The sequence below is a fragment of the Mesoplodon bidens genome (assembly GCF_964165515.1).
Source record: "Mesoplodon bidens genome assembly, chromosome: 12".
Classification (NCBI taxonomy): domain Eukaryota; kingdom Metazoa; phylum Chordata; class Mammalia; order Artiodactyla; family Ziphiidae; genus Mesoplodon; species Mesoplodon bidens.
Window position 1 is genome coordinate 42227844 of NC_138168.1, and position 22475 is coordinate 42250318.

At 48.3% G+C, this 22475-nt stretch overlaps 1 protein-coding gene across 1 annotated transcript in view; it reads right to left on the minus strand.

Moving 5' to 3' along the window:
- Nucleotides 1–20685, minus strand: part of BEND3 (BEN domain containing 3) — a 35591-nt gene extending 14906 nt beyond the window's left edge. The window contains exons 1-3 of the mRNA XM_081250900.1: nucleotides 20466–20685; nucleotides 6910–6957; nucleotides 6214–6416 (exon numbers count right to left, since the gene is read on the minus strand). Of these exons, the coding sequence (XP_081107026.1) occupies nucleotides 6214–6416; nucleotides 6910–6946 (240 nt within the window). The 5' untranslated portion in view covers nucleotides 6947–6957; nucleotides 20466–20685. The remainder of the gene's footprint in view (nucleotides 1–6213; nucleotides 6417–6909; nucleotides 6958–20465) is intronic.
- Between the last annotated feature and the right edge of the window lie 1790 nt (nucleotides 20686–22475).

Below are 22475 nucleotides of genomic sequence, written 5' to 3' on the forward strand. Positions count from 1 at the left end.
AGGCTCCTCACAGCATCTTACAAATACCCCACAGTGCTCAGGGCCACCAGTGTTTTAAGTGCACAGTTCCAAATCAAGCAGGCTTGGTAGTGGTAGCTTCTCTGAGCCTCATTAAAACGGGAATGGCCACGGTACCTATCTGCTAGGGCTGCTGTGGAAATGACTATGAATCTCCAGCTGGGACCACGGTGAATGGCACCTAGGAGGTGTCCAGTACATTTGCACTGAGCGCATGAGATGGCAGTTCCATTCTCCAATTGAAAACCAAACTGCAATGACACTTTAGGATTAAAAACAAACATAGAAACAAAGAACCCCAGGAGAACAAGGCTAACTTCTGCCTGGCACAGGGCTCTTGAATATCACCCCCAGTTCCATGAACAAAAAGATGATTAGCAATAAAAACGCTGGCTACTCACCTCCCACATCTGCTGTATTTGGCTATCATGCCTTTCCCAGCAGAGGCGCCAAATATGTCTTTATGCAGCCTTTTGTTAGATTTTTTGAGGGAGGTTTTATTTTTCTTCTAAGCATTGTACTAAATGTCACTCATATCAGGCCATCAGCACCGATGGGAGTTTGAATGTGACAGACCTTTAGCATCAGGGCTACCACTCAACTCCTCCCCCCTCGCCCTCACCCCCCTTCCGTGGGGTCAAAGGAGAAGACGGAAGGTGCTCAGAATCAAGGGCGCTCAGGCCGGGGGCGTCCAGGAGGGCATCAGGTGGCCTCTCTTGGCAATTCCATGCCATTTTCCTTGTGATAAACATGGAGGGAGGCAGCTGAATACTGACCGTAAGGGGTGGTAGTTGGAGATGGGGGTTGGGGAGCAGTAAATAAACAGTTTTGAAGGCTGACGTAGGGCGGGCCGCGTGCTGGGCTCCTTCCAGGGGTTGTCTCAATCCACACAAGGACCAGTGAGGAAGCAGTGTCACCCCTCATCACCGTGGAGGGACCTGAGTTTGGGAGGTCACAGAACTGGCCAAAGGCTCCATGGTGAACTCCCCCTTATCTGACTCCAGTCTCCATTCATTCTGGAACTGACCATTCCTACGGGCTAGATCAGAGAAGGTGGGGCTCACCTCCTGGATACAGAGCAGGGAGCTGAGTGTTCCCAGTCACTCCTGACACCTCACACCAGGAACAAGGCTGCCCCACTGGCATCCTGGCACTTGACTTTAACTTATATGTCTGAGCTGGCTCTTCTCTCTGGGGGAGATGTTCTCTCATCACTGTTATACGGATTAAATGAAACAAGACAAGGAGTGGGGTTATTTGTCGGGTAGGGAGTCAACAGCTGTTAACGTACATCCTTTCCACTTTTTTGGTTTATTGCTTGTTTCAGCCTCTGTTCCTCCCTCTTACCCTGTGATGAAAGTGCTTAAGATAGTCGTATATACTCCCTGCTTCCACTCTCCCACTTCCTCCTTCCCCACCACACATGTAAGACGGATCAGAGAAAACCCAGGGAGAGAAGGATAAAGGGCTATCCACTCTAAATTAGGACTAGTACCATTTTGAAAAATCAACACATGCTATAATTTCATAAAACCAATGGATTGTTCTAAAGCCCCCAGGGTTCGGAGGCTACTGATTTACTGACATATCAGCTTATACAAACTTTTAAAAGGAAGCACTGCCTTGACTTCACATGACACCATTCTACAAGGAGCTCAAGAATTTCAAAAGGTTTACACTTACACATACATATACTTTTTACAGAACAGGAAGGGAGCAGGGCTATCAACCTCACATTATCTACACTAAGGGAAATAAACAAAGCTAACAGCACTCCCCAAATAAAACCTAGGACTTAAGTGTCTTTTCTACTCCAAAATCTAATGCGTTACAGCTGCCTGCTGTATCCAATCCATTGAAAAGTAAACATAGGGGACTTCCCTGGTGGTGCAGTGGCTGGGAGTCTGCCTGCCAATGCAGGGAACACAGGTGGGATCCTGGTCCGGGAGGATCCCACATGCCGCGGAGCGGCTGAGCCCGTGCGCCACAACTACTGAAGCCCATGCTCTGCAGCAGGCGAGGCCACCACAATGAGAGGCCCGCACACCGTGATGAGGGGTGGACCCCGCTCACCACAACTGGAGAGGGCCCACGTGCAGCAACGAAGACCCAACGCAGCCAAAAATAAATAAAATAAATTAATTAATTAAAAAAAAAGTAAACATAGATGACCAATTAGAATATGTAAATTGGACAAGTCATATTAGAAATATTCAAATATATATTGGTTCCCTTTTCTCCAAACATGTCAGAATTCCTGCATGCTGCTAAAGCTCCGGCCAGACAAAGCTTATTGCCTCACCAGATCTAGAAGAGCATCTGCAACCTTCAAATCATTTCTGTGATGCTCAGGGAAATCCTTCCACTGTGAACCTCAACGGACCTTTCCCCAATGCAGGACCTTTCCTGACTTGCTTCATACACTGAAGGATTCAACTAAAATATAAATCATAAGAACCTTCTCCTTCCCCTTCTATCCCCAGAAGACGAAGATGCTCCCTCCTCTACGATGCCAATAAAATGTGTTGGATGAAAGGATGAAGAGCGACACCATTTGTGCAGTGAGGCAATGGGGCCAACCTGGGCTGTCCACGAAGGCCACAAACCAGCCTACACATGATCAAAATTCCTTCTTTTTTCTTTTTTTTTTTTTTGCGGTACACGGGCCTCTCACTGTTGTGGCCTCTCCCGTTGCAGAGCACAGGCTCTGGACGCGCAGGTGCAGTGGCCATGGCTCATGGGCCCAGCCACTCCGCGGCATGTGGGATCTTCCTGGACTAGGGCAGGAACCCGTGTCCCCTGCATCGGCAGGCGGACTCTCAACCACTGCGCCACCAGGAAAGCCCCAGAATTCCTTCTTGACGCAAGAGCTGGCTGTTCCTTGCTGTGGTGAATTGTTTACAAAAATGGCCATCATAGTTCCCCTGTCCTTGTGTGGAAGTCTCTTTGCAACGTGACTTTGTTGCTCCCACCATCGGGAGGTGGTGTCTTATTTTTCCACCCCTTGATCTAGATTTGGCCACATGACTGGCTTTGACTGGTGGCCCATGAGCAAATGTGTCGAAAGCAGAGGCATCAAAAGTGTTTGCTCCCCAGAGTTTGCTCTCCTCGCTTCTCCTTGGAACTCTTCCAGGCATGTGAGTAAGCCTGGACTAGCCTCCTCCTCATAGTGGGTGAGGAAGTGCATAAAGGGAAGCTGGAGTCACTCCACCAGCCCAGGTGAGGCCTGGATATGGGAGTGAGGTCCTCCCTTACCATCTGGCCCCAGCCACATCAGGCCAAACCAGAGGAAGCACCAGCTACCTCACAGAACTGAATAAAACAGTGGTTATTTTAAGACGGCTAAGTTTTGGGATGGTTTGTCACAGCAAAGGTGAACCAATACACTCAACTTTGTGCTCCATTTCTTGAACTCAAGCTTTACTTGTAAACGTGAAAGAGTTTGCAGAATTGATCATAAGCGGAATTTAACATGACACACAGAAGACATTTCCTGGAGCTCCTTCAGGGACATACCATAGTGCTTCTCAAACTTCTCAACCCTTTCAGAATAACCTCGAGGAGCCTAACCCTTAGAATCACTCACAGAAGGGCACGAGGTTTACGGATATGGATATGGATGGTCCCTGTGGCACTATATGTAATGACATAAAAGTTCCTATATACCAATCGTTAGGGAAAAGGATAATAAATTATGGTTTAAAATAAAGCATTTTTTAAAAAGCAGATGGGTAAAGGTTTTTCAAACAAGCTACTGGACTAACCATCTTGTAGCTTCATTGGCCACAGCAGGCATCTCTCCAGTCAGGAATCTGAGTTTTCATCTACAATCAATGCTTACTGCACTGGAAACTGCCATCTACACACTTTTCCCTAGAGTCCCAAGGTATGCAGCAAGTGGCTGGTTTAGGCAGCCAGAGTCAAGGGTGGGGTATTTTTAATTAATCCTTCATCAAAAAATGCTCATACAGGTATAAGAAAATTCAACTATTTTTCTGGATATTATGGATTTTCTAAAATGTATTGCTGGAGTACTCAAGATAGTCAAAAAGTGGAAACAGGGCTTCCCTGGTGGCGCAGTGGTTGGGAGTCCGCCTATCGATGCAGGGGACACGGGTTCGTGCCCCGGTCTGGGAAGATCCCACATGCCGCGGAGCGGCTGGGCCCGTGAGCCATGGCCGCTGAGCCTGCGCATCCGGAGCCTGTGCTCCGCAACGGGAGAGGCCACGGCAGTGAGAGGCCTGCGTACCGCAAAAAAAAAAAAAAGGGGAAACAACCCAAATGTCCATCAACTGATGAATGATAAACAAAATGTGATATATTCACACCATGAAATATTATTTGGCCATAAAAAGAATGAAGAACTGATACATGCTTCAGCAAGGATAAACTTTAAAAGAAGCCAGATACACTGGATTCCAACCAGACTCACTCTTCAGGAACCATGACTACATCCTCCTCCTCCACAGCTAACATTGATGACTTGAAAAAAAGACTGGAGAGAATAAAGAGCAGTCGCAAATGAAGCCGCCCCACTCCCCTGGCGCCCTGCAGCTTTAGTTTACTAAACTAGGAGTCTCATAGTTAAAGTGGCCTTGGCAGGCCTAGTGTACACAAACTGGTTGTATGTATCATACCGTGGACCTGGGGGAGGAGTCGTTGTGGCACAAGTCTTTGCACATCCTCCGCTTCTCCCCGCCAGCATCCTGCCTCTCTAGAAGCCTGTCTGTGTCTTAGTTCAGTGTACAGACCTGTACACAGCTGTGCCCTTCTCTCAGCTCAGACTAGGTTCCATATCCCTTTTCTTTTCAATTGCTCATTTGTAAAGTTGTCCTAATCTTTCCTAGCTTTTAACTATTAGAAACGCTTTACTAGTTTTCCTTTGAGTTTGTGAGCTCTTCTCCTTGTAGCCCTGAAGGGTCACTGTATTCTCTATGAATGCATGGCATGATACAACTAATTTAAGAGTCTTTTATAAATAAAGTTTGCATTAACTATAAAAAAAAAAAAAGAAGCCAGATACAAAAGGCCACATAGTCTATGATTCCATTTATATGAAATGTCCAGGATAGGCAAATCCATATGACAAAAAGCAGATCAGTGGTTGCCAAGAGCTACAGGAGCGGTGGATGGGGAGTGACTGCTTAACTGGGCACAAGATTTCTTTGTGGGGTGATGAAAATGTTCTAAAATTTATCATAGTAATGGTTGTACAACTCTCCGAATCTACTAAAAACCACTGACTTGAACAATTTAAACTGGTGAATTGTATAGTATGTGAATTATATCTCAATAGAGCTGTTTGGAAAAAAATTCCAAATGAATAAATAAATGAATGTATCCCTCAATGTTCCATGATGTGGCATGCAGATCAGTCCTCATTCTAATGTAATATTAACTTGCATATTGAAATCCTGGTGAAAATCTTAATCTCATCACTTTACTAAATTTCTAAAACCTATCAATTCCCAATTTATTTAGATCTGGGGTAGCATCTAATAGAGGAGAATTAAAACAAACCAGTAACAACCCAGAGTCCCAGGCTGATACCCCATGGTGTACTGGCTAATGATGATGAACTCTGAAACGTGGGCTCTATTGAACAGACGTGCAGAAGCTGAAATGCCTATCTGGGTCCCTCATAGAGCACGCGCGCATGTGTGTGTGTGAGTGGTGAGTGGCTGCATTGGAGAGCTTGGGAAAACATTCTTCTAAGTGTTTAAGGTGTGATCTGCCCGTCTATGGAGAGGCTCTGTTGACCAGGCATTCTGGGCCAGACACCTCATCTCCCAAACTCCCCTCCCTCCTCAGTCTTAACTATTTTGTGTACCTGTCTTGTCTCCCATCTGGACTCCAGGCTACTAGAGGGGACCACTGTGTCCAGTTCCATTTTCTCTCTCTCAGAACTTAGCAAAGTTCAATATAATCAACAGGTGATTAAGAAATAAAGCCAATTCATAAAATAGGTAGGTTAGGGGTCACAGGCATGTTATAAAATAATTGGTCTCTTTACAAAAAGATTCATTGAACAAGCTCCCCTAATAGATACAAAAGATGGATCTGATTTAGGAAAAGACCTGCTAAGCCTCACCTTCTCCAGGAATCCAGGTAAGGTGTGCACTGTGTGAAATGTGGTAGGCTTTCACTAACAGTCCTTGCTATCAACAAGTTCCTACTTTCCCTGTGAGCCCTCACCTCGGGAATCAGCCGCCGCCTCTTCACGCTTGGGACGGAGTCCGGCGGGCCCTCGCCGCCCGGCTGCTTTCTCTTGCTGGAGTCCTGGAGGCCAGTGAAGACGCTGTCCAGAGCGTGCTTCTCGGAGGGCCTGGAATTCACTGAGCAGTCCAGGGCAGCATCTTCGGCCTCTGTCTCCACTTTCACAGTGTTATTTTTTAGAACTGTGGCAGAGAAGAAATAGGGCTCAGCGGGGAGACCACCTGGTGGCGCTGGGATTAGCAGGGTCCCCTGAGCGGCAGGTTGTATGCGGCCGCCCTTTGGTACTATCACTCAGATGACAACATCTGAGTGACAGATCACAATAAAACTGGCTTTCCAATCAAGCAATCTGTATCTCACCACACTAGTGCTATACAATGATACCATGTTCCAAGCACATTTTGTTCAAAACAGGTTTTAAAGTCTTTTCTCAGGGGAGGGAGAGGAGATGGAAGGAGAGAAACTACTCTTTTAAATGATGCTTTTAAAAAAGTAACTCTGGAAAGATACATAAAATACCACAGGTGTGAGTGGAGAAGGATGGGAGTCAGGGGTGAGAGGAGACTTTTCTTGAGTTTTCATCATGTATCTTTTAATATTTTTGAACCATGTAAATGTATCTAAAAAAAGTATTCAGTTAAAATATTTTTTAAAAAGAGGCTTTTCTTTTTTTACCTTCTTCTACATCTTCACTGAATTCAGTTGCATTCATCTTCTATTCCACTAAATGAAAAGACAAAGACAAAGTCTTGATTTATTGTTCATTTAAAAAATTTTACCCACCCATAAGAAATTCCCTTACCCTCCCAACCCTGGCTCCCGGTAATAGAAGGTTAAGCCGATGCGACTCTGCAACATCAAGGAAAACTTCATCTTCTTGTTTGCAGTTGCTCAGAAACAGCCAGGCCTCCTGTATGCCTGCTGGAGTGCTTCTCCAAGGATGTATCTTAAAGCATCAACTGAGAACCACTTACAGAACAAAAGGAACATATTTGAGAAAATCAAGTCTTACAAAAGACCTCAGTTTGGATGATCTGTTAGTCCCTGCCTTAAACATTCTAGCCACGAAATGAAAAGGCTGACAAAGGTCCACGGGAGGCTGTGGACCCTGTGGACCCGGTGAACCCGAGCTAAGGTCTTAGGTGGTCCAAAAAGACCTGTGCTGTCCACGACGGTAGCCACTAGTCACACATGGCTCCCGAGCAATTGGAATGTGGCCAGTGCAAATGGAGACATGCTGTAAGTTTAAGATACATGCTGGATTTCAAAGATTCAGCATAGTAAAAAGAATGTGAAATATCTCATTAATAATATATTGATTACATGTTAAAATGATATTTCAGATCTATTGGGCTAAATAAAATATTAATTTCATCTTTTTTTAATGTGGCTGCTAGAAAATTTAAAATTACATATGTAGTTTGCATTATATTTTTATTGGATGGTGCTGGTCTCACCCTTCCTTCAGAAGCAATGAAGAGAAAGAGGCACTGTGGGTTCTTAAAGCTCCTGAGCCATATGATCTGGTCCAAACCACTCTTTTTATGGATGAGGAAACATGGCAGGAGGCAGTGGCGGCGCCCTGTATGGGCTGCAGGGTCTGGGGCAGAGACAGCCCCCCATTCTCGCTGACCTAGCCAAAATGCAGTGGACACCATGGTTAAAAGCACCATTATGTCTTGGAGATTCCCCAGATTACATAACACATGTCCGTAACTAGGATAAAGTATAAACGAAGCAGTAACATGGCAGAAGAACACACACGACAGCCTCTAGTGTTGGCATTGAGGAGCTGTGGTTCCCACAGCTGGCGAAGCTGCCCGCAAACCCTGAGTGCCCATTCCGGTTACGGGTCAGAGGGGGCAGGCTCTGGGGTATCTTTATGAAATTTCTATAAGGAGGACGGATGCCATCCACAAAGTTCAGTAAACCATTCACAGCGCAGCTGTGGAATGGTGCGTGGTCCCGTTTTAGACGGATGGATGGGGAGAGAGCAAGACTATGTCTAGGAGGGAGGGAGACGCAAGAGGGAAGAGATATGGGGACATATGTATATGTATAACTGATTCACTTTGTTATACAGCAGAAACTACACACCATTGTAAAGCAATTATACTCCAATAAAGATGTTTAAAAAAAAACCTCACTAATACAGCAACACTCATATAGTGCTACGACGTATGGCAGTATTCTCAGTCGTCACAGTTACTTCACGACAGGCACAATTGTTTTCATCCCTGTATTACTAATTTTCAAAGGAATGAATAAGAAATTTTAAGATTTGAAACTGAAATTAACTCCTACTTACTAAACTATCTCCTGTCTGAAAAACATAACATGCAGGTGAGACTGAGTGAAAATAAACAGTAAGTCAACTTCAAGGGGCCAAGAACTATTTTACCAGAGGTGAATTTCAGCAAAGACAATTTCCATTGTATTGCAAGGAAAGAAATCTCACGTTTGGGTGTCTCTGAGGGGCGGGAGTCCCAGGCAGGTTAGGTGAGCACCAGTACTCTTTTCAGACAGCAAGGTTGGCCAACGCTGGGTAGAAACTCAGGCCTGATTCACAGCCCAGACAGGAGGCTTCTCAAGGAGACGCAGGTGAGCCTCCCGCCCCGTCGCATAAGCCGTCTCCTCAAGTGAGAGGCTGCATTACAGCTGAGGAGGAATGAGTACAGGGTTGCTGGAGAGGGTATGGGGTACCGGACAAATTACGTTCCGAAGAGAAAAGGTGGGAAAGGGAGGAGACCGGGAAGGCGACTCGGTGCGCCAAAGCGTTTTCGCCGAACCACCACCAAGTGACCCTAGTGCAGGCAGTTTATAAGCTCACCCCGATTCTTGCGTCACAAAACGATGAGCGAAGGGCGCACACCCGAGCCACCTGCGGGGGGGGGGGAGGAGAGCCGGAGAGGGCTGGGCAGCCTCACGGAAGGGGCGGCCAGAGTGCGTGGGCCTTGGAAAACATTTCCGTGTCCATTTATAGACCAGCGACAGATGCTAGATTGGCCTAGAAGGAACCCAGGACGCAGTGTGGTGCGCCCCTTCCCTCCTAGCTGGCGAACAAGTCACGCTCATTGGGAAGCCGGGGAGTTTCCCGTTTGCAAGGCCTGGAAAGCCCAGTGCCTGCGGCTCGTGTGGGGCGGAGCGAGATGAGGGTCCCCCGTTAACACCCACGGCCTGCGCACCTGGGGCCCGGCGCTGCCTGCCCACTTCGTGTGCGCCTTGATCTTACCCTGAGCTACTTCAATCCCAGCTGAATAAAAAAACCGCGGGCGTACACCTTAAATATTTACAAATTTTATTTGTCAATTATACCTCAGTGAAGCTGGAAAATTATTTTTATATCATTTTGATTACAGAAATAAGATGTCTGACTATTGGAAGGGGGAGGAAGGGAACAGAGGGCAGGTACCTGACCAGTATAACACAGCTGTTTGGTGGCAGAACTGGATTCAAACCAAATCTGTGTGTATCTCCCGTCAGCCACCAGGAGAAGGAATAACAGAATCCTCATTCTTCTGTTAAGGTTCTTCTCATGAACACAGAGGCCAGTTTCCAGCCTTGGATCTCTCTGACCACTAGCAGCTGGAAATCTCCTTTCATCTCCGTGTCACTAGCAGGAAAATGAGGCTGCTCTGTGCTTATATAGAGTCCACTTCACAATACAGAAGTTTCTACAAGAGGGGTGGGATGTGTGGGTCACTTGCCGGCATCCCGAGCTGATGTAGACACAGCACAGCAACACCGCCCCAGCTGGGTAGAAAGGGGATGGGTATCACACGTTGCTACCTCCATTTCCTGGTCATCTGCCCAGATGAAGGTCACAAGGTTGTTCATCCTGGGCGGACACTAAACACCCGGATGCCAAGCATGCCGCAGAAATTCCTTTCGCTTACACAACTATAGGTTATGTAGGAGCTACCAACTCTGCAGCACCCGCCCGCTGGGCTGCTAGGATTACAATCTCCTTTGCCTGCAGGACTTCCTAGAATTTATTTTAACATTCTCTCCTTCTCAAAACCCTCTTATTCCTCTCACCACGAATCTCGAATTGTGAGACAGTCTAACTATGCATCCACATGTCCCTGAAAATCAGCTTTTCCCCAAGGGGTGCCTGTTCCATGTCCCTGACCAATCCCAAGAGAAGATTTAAACGAGGGAAAGGGACGCGTGTCAAGGAGACACATGTAGCTTGCCGCTGCCTCTAGTTAAAACACACAGCTTCTAAGACACGGGTGACCTATGGGAGGGTAACTCTCAAACAGGACCAATCTCCAGTGGTTAATCCAATAAGTGAAAATGCTTTTTGTTTGTTTTGAACCCAAATAGCCTAGGAAGCCTCAGGCTAAGTGACTGTCAGCGGTAAAGAAAGGTTTTAACTATCGCAGAGCTCGTAGGAGCATATATCACTTTATTATAATACCTAGTAGTCTCTATCTTTCTTCACAGGGCGAGATGACGGTGTTCAATTCTCCATGCAGGGCACATGGGTGCGGGGGGGGGAAGCGGCTATCAGAAAACCTTCAGTTTTTACCAAAAGTGCAAAAGGAACGGTAATCCCAAATGTTTGATGCTTTAGACACTCAAACAACAAATTACAAGGATAAGTTGCTTAAATTGGCTACATAAATGCAGGACCTGGCAGGGCCACCTCGGGGCTTCCTGCTGCAGCAGTGGCTGGATCTGCCTCCTGCATTTCAGTGCGCCTGGCCCACAGCAGGAAGCAAGGGCGAAGCAAGACAAGGGGCCGGCCGAGCAGTGAGAACCAGTCACCGGCGCTTCGAAAGAACCAGTTCTAAGAGATGCCACAAAGTAGAAAAGCTGAAGACTGACAAATTATGGATCAACTCAGAGAGTTCATTTTAAGAAGGGAAGATGCTTAAAGTCTCCTTTTCTTTTGACTAGATGGGCATGCATCTGACAATCCCAAAGGTATAAAAGGATATTTGGTTAAAAAGTCCACTGTCCTCCAGTCACTGGATGACACTCTTGGAGGCAACCTCGTCGGTTTTCCTGAGTCCTCCCGCAGACACTCTGCCAGAGGTCTGCAAAGTGTGCCATGAATGCAGTACGCTGCCTGCACAGACTGCACGTCTCTCCCCAACTCCAGCACTAGTGGAGTCAAGTTGGTAGCTTGAAATTGGCACACCATGGAAAGTGACACTTTTACAAACCAGTCCTGTTCCGGGCTTTGTTTTTTTTTCTTTTTTCTTTTTTGGAGACCCAGTTTACCAGTACAGCCAAGGCCCTTTCGGGGGGTCCATGAGATCAAAACTATTTTCATAGTAAAACTGAGACGCTGTTGCCTTCTTTTCACAGGTGTACAGGAGAGTTTTCCAGAGGCTACATGATACTTTATTTTGCAAAAGATTGAATACAGAGGCAGATATGAAAATTCAGCTGTCTTCTATTAAGTCAGATATTAGAAATATTTGCAAAAATGTAAACAATACCGCTTTTTTCACTTATTTTCTTTGGAAAAATTTTTTTTTTCATAAAAATATTATTGACATTAACTTGTAATATATTTATTTTGGTTATTTTTCAATGAATTGGTAAATAAATATTTAAACATTTTTTCTTTTTCTGTTTTAGTTTCTACCACGGTAAATACTGACAGGAACCCATATAAACAAAAGCTATTTGGGGTTCTCAATACTTTTTAAGGGTAGAAAGGGATCTTGAGACTAAAAGGTTTAAGATTCTTGCTCCTTGCTTCTTTTGCTTAATGTATCATGGAAATTTCGGTATCACTTCTTTTTTTAGTGTAAGTTCCCCCAGAAGTAGATTTTGAGACAAGGATTTGGAGTGAGTAGTCCCTTTGGGAGGAGACAGAGAAGGGCTGAAAACCAGTAAGGGGGCCAGTTAATGGGCTTCCAATGGGAGAGTCCCTGGCTGAGGTCAGCCCTGAGGGTGCTAATGGAGGTGTCCAACAGGGGTGTGGCTGGAGCAGAGGGACACCCCAGCTCACCTGGGCAACCCCTGGAAGGCAGAAACCCGGCCGTGCCATTCCCTTCCAACTCCTGGCCACACCGCCCAGTGCTCTCTGCACACTCGACGGAGACTCAATGCAAACAACAGCCTACACTGTGGAAGATGCTGTGCCAAGAGCTCTAAGTGTAATTAACCTAACAATCCTAGGAGGTGGAAACTCTTCTTAGTCTCATTTTACAAGTGAGGAAACCGAGGCAGAGGTTTAGAGCCAAACGGGACCTCAGAAATCATCTCGTTGTACAGGTGTGAGACCCGAGGCTCAGAGAGGTTAGTAACATGCTCGAGACCATACACTGGGAGTGGCCCCCGGTCTCCCTGCCCTGTGCTTTGGTGGCTACACTCCCCACTGTGTGACGGGGAGCTGTTGGTGCCAGTGGGGTGACTGTCCTCTGTGCAGAGGGGATCGATCAACTGTATAGCTTATTTACAGGGATTGAAACCAACACAGGGTAGAGATGGGAGGACCTGGAGGATGAAGACAGAACTCTGGGAATTTCTGTTGGAGGGGAGGATGGGTAAACACTAGAAGATAACAGTAACAGGAAGAAAAGAGCAGTCAGAACCTCAAGGTTAGAAGATATTACATTAAGGTTTCTATAACAACTGTAACTCACATCTAATAAACACAGGCCACATGCCACAGCTGTGCAGAAGACCGCCAGTGCTTACAATTTTGTTATCTGGATACAAATAATATTAAATTCTGACATATATCTACAAGATTTTTTTCCTTTGGGGTAAGAAATAACGTTAAAGCAAATTCTAGGGGAAAATATTTGCTCTGGAAATAACGCTGTCAATGGGCATATCTTGATCTTCTTCATCACTTTCAGCTTATAAAGACCTATAGCCAAATCTTTCTGTCACTTAGAGCCTCAGACACTTGAAAATTATGATATGAAATGAGCAAAGGCCAGAAGGGCAAAGAACCTGGGCCAGGGGGTCTTTTACTTCGAATTGATCTTAGGTTAAACACAGGCAGGAACTCTAGGGTCAGGCTGAGGGTGGAAATCCTGGTGCAGAGGAAGCCCTCTGTAACCATCAGTCACGATTAATTACTGATAAATTCCACAAAAACCTGCAGAGAAAATGGAGGGGACAACAAACTCAATGTGAACTGGATTGAGATCACCTTTGATCACTATTGTTATTTCCAATATACAAAGTTAGAAAGTCAACTTCTACACATTTTTCTCAACACACGACTTCAAAACCTCTATTGACAGAAAGAGCTGAACATTAAATTATGTGTAAAGATTCAAAATCAATTGTTCACTACAGGGCCACTCAGTCAATAACAATGTACTTCAAAGTTCACAGGGGATATCTTGACAATGTAATTGAAAAATGCCATAAAGCAGAGGGAAGAAAACATGCCAAGATGTTAATTACCTCCAATTAGGATGATTATGGATGATTTTTCTTCTTTAGTTTCCCCTACTTTCCAAATATTCTACAGTGAGCATGCAATTCTTTGAAAATGAGACTTTTTTTAAATGAAAAAAATAAGAAGTTTAGCAATCTTTACTGCTAGACAGGTCATATTCTAAGTTATACCCATAAATAGCAACAAGCTAAGAATGTAAAATCAAATCATTTAAGTTTAAAATACTGATGCTGGGACTTCCCTGGTGGTCCAGTGGTTAAGACTCCACCTTCCAATGCAGGGGACTCAGGTTCGAGCTCTGGTCGGGGAACTAAGATCCCACATGCCACGTGGCAACTAAGCCCGCGCGCCACAACCAGAGAGCCTGCGTGGGGCGACGAAGAGCCTGTGTGCTGCAACGAAAGATCTCGCATGTTGCAGCGAAGATCCCGCGTGCTGCTACTAAGACCCGACACAGCCGAATAAATAAAATAAATTTAAAAAAAAAAAGAAAAGAAAAATAGACTGACTTTCAGGAGCTTCTTGGGATATCCAGGGAATCAGACTAGGAAGATATTTTAAAATACTGATGCCCTAATAAACAATATATAACTGACAAACTAGTGCAGACCTTTCATTTCATAACTGTCTCTGAATTATTGCCTCTGAAGGTGTAAAAAGCTCCTCAGTATGGGGTGACGGGGAGATCAGAAAAAATTCTCAGTTCACAAGCCAAGGTGTGAACAAAAAGGTGAAAAGATCAGCTTTGAACACTAAGGAAATGCCATTTCCTGGTGGGTGTATTATAGGCCCCATCAGTGCATTGCCTGATATTTGGAATGTTTTTCAAAATAAGTCAAATTTCATGGGAGGAAAAAAAGAAAAAAACCAAACCAGGATCAGCTTGGATTAGGGATCCAAGCTGAGCGCTAAAGCCAGGTCATGTAGAGAGTCTGTGGCTGGCTGGAGAAAACAAATGGGCTGGAGAGCAGCTTAGCAATTCTCTAGGCTGGACTTGCTGCGTTCCTGCATTCTGGATGATGGATGGTGCTTTCTGTGGGGTTCTCTCATGTCTGTGTCTGAGCACCCTGGGAGACTTCTGATCCGTACCTGGAGCCCTCCTTCCCTGATTCCTCAAAACCGTACAAAACTGGGCAAATCAGGGTCCTGCTCTAGGGCCCCTGGCTCCAGGGTGAAGCAGCAGGATGCAGTGGGGAGAGGGGAGGGGAGGTCTGGGGAGCTGAGGAGTGGCTGGGCCACAGAAAAAGGAAGGAGTGTCCTGAGGTCACCAGCTCAAAGTGCGTAATAAGGAGTCACGCGAGAATCTGACTGGGGGGTTGGGAGAGGATGTCTTTGTTAGGAGCTGGAGGCTAGACCCCGGTAAGGCAAGCAGGGGGCACCTGGCATGGCAAACCCTCGGCAAACCCCTCTGCCCGCACAGGATCATTGGGCTCTTTCCTAAGCGGCCCACAGGTTTCCAAAGAAAAACGTCCTCTAGCGGCGCCCACAGGGGGCTGGGAGTGAGCTGGGGTGCCTCTGCATTGAGTTCGTTTAGGAGAATCTAGCCCAGGCTAATCAGAGGCGCTGGAGGCTTGCGGCTGCCCGAGTCTCACAGGACAAGCAGCAGGCCCAGAAATGGGAAGTACTTGGGCTTCCTGAAACCTCAACATTCAAATCCCGGGCGGCTGACTCAGGATTCTGCCCTACCACATCGGAAACGTCCATGGGACTTAGGGCTCCCCCGCACGATGAGGTCAGGTCCAAAGACCTGGCCCAGCAGCTCGACCTCAGGCCGCCTTGGGGCAAATCCTCCCGACCTCCACTCCCGTTCCCAGATGTAAAGCGAGGCAAACTCGTACCACCTGAGGGTCTCCTTGAGAACGTGAGCCCCAGAGCCCCAGAATAGGAATGATCGGAGCCCGAGACCCCCGGGATGGTGGCTGTGCAGCCCTGCCACATACAAAAGGTAAAGCACGGAGAACAGGCCCAGACCATTTTAAAGGTGTTATTAATAAATACATGCAAGGATTTGAACAGTTTAACTAAGACCTAACTAAACCTTACTTCATCTTGCCAAGTCATGTGATCTGACTTCATGACGCCTCCCCACTGCAGGTTACACCGATTTTTAAAAATGAAACATAGAAAAGGAGGACAGCAGCTGACGTTCATGCAGTGCTGCTTCTGAGGTCTAAGTGTTTTACACGTTCACCGGTGCAGTCCTCACAACAGTCCTCCTAGTTTGCAGACAGAGAAGCAGGGGGGCGGCAGGCTGCGCCTCCCTTGGGGTGGGTGCTGCGGAGAGCAAGAAGAGGGAAAGAGGCGGGTGCACTCGGGGTGGTGGCCTCATTCCAGCCTTCCAAGAGGAGCTGGGACCGAAAGGGGGTGGACCATCCCCGCTCTGCCTTCTCCCTTCCCTGCGGAGCACACATGTGTAGGCTGGGCTCAGAGGCAGGAGCAAGTCAACAGGCCAGGTGGGCCTTCGGATCACGAAGGTACAGCTGATGTGGATGAAAATGGAATTCCCTACTAAACTTTAGGGGCAGAAAGACCTGTGTTCTATCTAATCCTGGCTTCACCTACGTTTAGCTTCTAATCCCAGGCAAGTGGCTTACCCAGTCGAGCCTTGGTGCTTTCTTCTGTAAAAGGAGCTGCACACACTACCTTTCCTTCTAGAGACTCTATGAAAACCACAAAGGAGAAACTGCCTGGCACACAGCACTCAGTAAACGTTACTTATTATAAAGCCTTTTTTAAAAAAAAGATGTTTAAAGTGCATCTTAACAGTGAACATTTTTAAAAACTAAAATAAAATGGTTTAAACCTTTTAAAAAGTCTTGTAATGTTTCTTTCAAATGAAAAGAAAAAAGAAACGTTAAACTGGAAGGGGTGAAATCAAAATGCTCTCCCTAAGGACGGGAAGAATGTTCCCATGCCATCCACTCTTGCTGGGCTCCATCTCTGGGTCTGCAGGAATGGCTGGGAGCCTTGGGGATCTCAGAACCCGGCCCTCTTGGCTGTGGCATCCAGCCCATGGGACTTGCAGGACATGTTTGCAATTTGTTTTTATTTTTAGACACATCTTCAAATAAAGTTTGAAAAATACCAGTCCTCACAAAACCAGGGCAATGTTCCCCTGAGTTTCCTAAAGCTGTAATTGTCGCTGCCTTCCTTATTCAGTCAGAGAACAGCCTTATCTTTCAGCGCGCAGCGAAGGACAGCCGCACAGCCCTGCCTGCCTGAGATGTGGCGTCTCACCCTTCGGAGACTGCGTTTTCTGAATGTGACTAAATGTGATGTCTTCCTCAGCTAAGGGCTTCTACTTATTAAGCCCTCCCTGCCCTCACGAAGGACTGGTTACCTCCTTCGACATCAATGGGAGGAGGAGTCAGACACTGCTTTTAACTTTAACCATGGAACCCAGAAGCTGGGGTCAAGGAGAAAAGGAGGGCCAGCATATCCCAGCAGCCACCCATGTGACTGACTGGACAATGGTGACTAATTTTCCTAGGAGGTATAAGCAGAGTTTCCTCTGTACTTCCCACTTTTACAAATGTGTTGTCTTGTGACCACATGAGCTAACTGGAGTTGGGGCACAGTCGGGTGTAAGCTACCCCCCTCCACATCTCCAGCCTCCCCCCTTCAATTTACTAGCTCCATGCTCAAACCAACAGCCCCCGGCAAACAAGAAAAGACCAACACGTGATTTATTCAACTGAGCATTCAATGCCTTTACAGATACTGTGTTTCACTCGGCAGTGATAACTGATAACTGAAAATCAGACAAGAGGAGAGGAGAGGTGGCCATTAGTAGAGAACAAAAACCTAAAAGTGCTGGTTTTAAATGCAGTCAGCCTTCCAAATCTGTGGGTTCGAAATCCGAGGATATGAAGGACTCGCTGTAAGGGACTTGAGCATTTGTGGATTTTGGTATCTGAAGGGGGTCCTGGATCCAATCCCCCACAAATATTGAGGGATGGCCGTACATGTGTTTCAAGTTGAATTAAAAATAGAGGAAGGGCATGTTACCAGGTGAGCTGCTGAGAAAAACTCAGCTCTAAAACAATAGTTTGTAAAAAGTCTGATCATTCAGGGACTAACATGCCAGGCATTAATGCCACTCCAAATGAAATCGCACCTCTCCTGTTTGACACACTGAAGGCTTGATGCCAGCGTGGAGAGCCCTTAGCTTGGCATGTGCGGGTCATGTGTGGCAGCTCATTCCAGAAACTACAAGAGCCTGGGCTGAAATAATAATGTTGCAAGAGATACTGAAACATCAGACGGGGGAGAAGTGCCATTGTCCAATGTGAAGTGGGAAAGAAACAGCAAGAGCAAGGTGCTACTCACAAAGCACATAAAATATCCCTTTTGGGATCATGTTTTGTGTGTGTGTGTGTGTGTGTGTGTGTGTGTGTGTGTGTGACTTCAATTTCTATTTTCTTTAAATTACCATACAGTAAAATTTACTTTCTGGAGGGAGGGGGTGTACAGTTCTATGAAAGGTAACACAGGTATACATCCCTGTAGCCACCATCAAGAGGATACAGAAAAGTTCCATCACCCCAAAGACTGATTCTACAAATAATTCCCCCAAACTTGCTTTAGCCAATAATAGGTACAATGAATAACAGGAGAGGTACCATAATTTGTCATCAAAATTAAGTGCCAGGAAAAACAAAAACATTACACCCCAACCTCCCATACACTAACACCAAATTATTTTTGCTGGTTGGCTAGCAACCTTCATGTATCTCTACATTATAAAATCTGAGGTCTTTAAAAGACAGATCCCCCAATTTTTCACCATGGTGTCAATACAATTCATAAAAGCATGTGGTTTCTTTCCCTGTTGCTTCAGGGGCTTTCTAAACAGCTCTCCTGCTGGACTGTCCCACCTGTGGCAGGTGGGACAGTCCAGCAGGAGATTAAATTTTCACTTACTCAAACTTCTGTCAGGGTTGATTCCAGTTTTTTTCTTCCTAATTATTAGACATTCTACTCCTCTTCTGCTCATCTATGAATGCTTAGGAGCCCAGAAGTTTGGAAGAGGGTAAAGAAAATGTGTCCATGTGGTACCTTTAACAGATTATTGGGATGCTGGCCATCTTGTCTACTAGGTAGTAAGTGGTCTCTCTTCTATTACTAGTGCTTTGTACGTGGTGGGGGAAGGCAAACACGTAACACTTTTCGGTTAAATCGCTTCAACAAGGACATGGCCTCTATGGTAAAACCCACGTTCAGTGGTGGAGTGTTTATGTGACAGATTTTAAAGGCTCTGGTTTTTCCATGAATTTCATTTCAAGGGCCATGCACACGCCAGCTAGACCACTAGCAGGAACAGGATGCACTGGCCCCACTTTCTTCTGGAATCCAAGAAGCTCTCCGTTCATTCAACAAAAATTTATTGAGCACCTACTAAGTTATCAGACACTGGGTTAATGGCTCGGGATGTAAAACTGTGAAGATACAAAATCTCAGCAAATCTCAGTACTGAGGGTGAAGGAAGCTGACAGGGTCCTGTACGGCGACATGAAACTGGAAATTAGGAATGGATGGTTAAAAAAACAAACAACAGCAACAACAAAACCCCAGAAAAACTGAGGGGGGGGGCGGTTTTGGGAGTGTGGATAACAAAAGAATCTCCTTAAGTCTCTGTCCCTCTGGGCCCATCCCGAGCCAGCCCCAGTCCGAGAACTCACTTCCTAGCCTCAGTTTCCCGAAGCCGCAGCTTTGGGGTACTCGACGCGTTGCCCCGAGGCACAGGGAACAGTTAAAAAGTTATAAAAATTACTTTAAGAAGGTGAAGTTGACACCGAAGTGCTTAACCCTGTTCCGCACATCCTTGCCTGGTTGGCATTTGCGTGTAAAATTCTTCCGGACGGGCCACCTGAGCACTCAAAAGGCCTTTACCTCTGCAAAAAACACCTTGGAAAAAAACTGTGTCGGCACGCAAGGCCCTCACGCGCGTTGCAGCACAATTCACCAGCGCGGCGAGGACCAAGCCTGCGTGGGAACTCATGTTTACGAGAAAGAGGGGGAAGTCACGAGGGGCGGCGGGCGCCTCGGCTCCGGCTCGGCGGCCGGCCGGGAAGGCCTCGCGCCTGCCGGGCGCCCGCCTCTAGCTCCCGGGCAGCGGGAACCGCGAACCGCGCCGTGGATGGCCGGGGAAAGGGCGCTGCGCCCCCTGGCGGCGGGGCCCGTCCCTGCCCGCTCCCGGCCGCCGCCGCCGCCGCCGCCGCCGCCGCCGCCGCGGGCCTGCCTCGCTCCATTTGCTGACTCCGGCGGCAGCGTCCCTCCGAGCGGCAGCTTCTCGGGCCTCCCGCTCCCCGCTCGGCATCTCCCGCCAGTCCCCGCCCCCTGCTCCTGCTCTGACACCCCCTTCTGCACACCGAGCCGTCCCCAGCCGCAGCCCGGCCGAACGCGAGCGCCGAGTCCACCGCGGGCTTCGCAGAGCCTTCCGGCGGCTCCGGCCGCTCCATCGCGGCGCCCGGCGGGGGTGCGGGGCCGGCGCGCGGCGCGAGTGGGGCGGCGGCGCGGACTGTTCCACTACGCGTCCCCCCCGCCCCCGCGCGGCGCGCGTGCTCCCCGGAACGCTATGGAGCCGCCGCGTTCCGAGCGGGCACAAAGGAGCGCGCGGCACAATGGGCGCGGCGAGCCCGTGGGCACCGGGCGCCCGCTCCGGCGGCTCGGCCCTGCGCGGGGGTGGGCGCTCCTCCCGGCGAGCGCGCTCCGGGCAGCCCCCCTGCGCGTCTCCTCCCTTGCTCCCGCCCCCACCCCAGCATGGATGTTGCAGCCACTCTCCCGTACGTCTGCTCCGGAGCCGCCGCCGCCGCCACCGCGCGGCCGGCTTGAACCGCCCCGCACTTACCTGGGACACGAGTTCTGTACTTTGCAGAGCGGGCCCGCGCCGAGTTGGGGCGCCACGTGGGGGTTGGGGGGAGCGCGGGTCTGGGGAGTGGGGGCCGCGCGCGGAGGGCCAGGCCGGGGCGGCCCGGGGAGTTGCTGGGGGCAGCGGGCGGGCGCCGTGTATTTTCCCCTCTCTTTGTGTGTGTCCGTGCGCTGCGCTCTCGCGTGACGTGACGGGACTCCGTGTGTCATTTCCGCACAAGGACACAGGAGCCCCCGCTGCAGTGGAACCACAACCCCTCCGCCCCCACCCCCGGCCCGCCCCTCCCCCTCAGCGGGGCACACGCGGGACCGGCGGCGGCGCTCGGGCGTGAACGGCCGCGGCAGGGAGCTGGGGCGCGCGCTCCGGGGACCCGGGCTGCCCGGCGCGCTCATCCGGTACCGCGCGGCTCCACGTGGGCCCGCGCCCGCTGCCCGGGGCGGGGAGCGGCGGTCGCGCACCCACGGTGAGCCGAGCCAGCGCTGGCTAACAATGTACCCTGCACACCGTGTGTTCTCCCCATTGCGAGTCATTTCTCTAAAACGTGGTTTCTTAGATACGAGGAGTTTGACCTGAAAAGCCTCTTTTTCTACTTTTTTTTTTTTTTTTTCCTGCGCGGATCGGCGACTGTACTGGGCACCTCCCCTCGCGCCCGCGCCTCTCCAGCATTTTTGGTATCTCTGCCGTGGCCCTGGCCCCCCGGGCGAGTGTTCCCGCGCCGCGATCGGCACAAAGACATCGGGGCTCGGGGACCCGGTGGCCCCGCGGGGCCGGCATGGAGTCTGGCGGGCCGCGGGAGAGCGACCCCGGCGCTGGGAAACACTGGCTCAGGCCACTCCCCCAGCAGGGTGGCCGCCCTCTCTTGTAAGCCTGAGAGCTAAAAATCTGCCTTCTACTTGTAACCCGAAGTTTTGAGGTTTGAGGCCGCAGACCCAGAGATTCAGAAGTGCGCGCGCTCGCAGACCCACATGCCACAGACAAACCCACGGGGTATCTGCGCCAAGCTCTTAAAATAGAAAAACACGAGTCACCAACTCAGTAAAAGCTGATTCTTTCTACTCATGACTCCCGGACTGGAGATTCCAAGTTGATAAACACGAAACCTACCGCTCGGGTATTTTCTCAAGTCTCACTGACTTGAAGGAGTGGGGGGTGTGAGGATCAGGGAAGCCCAACCCAACACTTAAGCCACGTTTATATTTAAGGCAAACAATGAGAATGTAAATTTTTAAAACATCCTTTAATTTGCCGGTCGAAGAAAGTATAAAAAGAAAAATGCAAATTATCCCATCTGCTGCTCACAGCTGACTGGCTGCAAGGAAGGGCCATGTGGCCCAGCCCTGCGCGGTCAGTGAATTGGTAGAATAGATTTTAAAAGAAGGCATATGCTGGCTCCTTGCTGCCCAGGCGCGGGGAGGGTTTGAATTAACGTATAGTTTTGGATTACGTATCCTCTGCCAGACCGCTCCAACTGGGAATTTAGCAATTATGCAAGTTCTTCCCCTTCGGGTTTGAAATCAAGAGGCAAGAGGTTATCTAAGACCTTTGAGGAACTACGTGGAACGTTCTCGAACTGTATTTGGATAGCCGATTTTGAGAAGTCAGTACTAATTGCTATGCAAAATTAGCAAGCAGCCGGGAGAACCAAGCCCTGCATCCAGGGGGTGCTTTTATAAAAGAATCCATACGTGCTCAGTGTCATTCAAAACAGGATGATGAAAAGAATGGGGCCGAGATAGCAGCCCTTCAAATTCAAAAGACTTGGGTTGCCCTATCTACATTTAAAATAGGGCGGAGGGAGGAAGGGAGGAGGACCGCTTGGGGCAGAATGGTTAATTTATACATTCCCTGAAGACAGAATGGAGGCACTTCGATTTCTGCAGGGAACTTGACTTTTAACATTCGCACATTAAATAACACGTATGATATAGTACATTACTTGACTTAGTTAACAGATACAGCAGTTTCAGTCTCACCTTCAATTTAATGTGA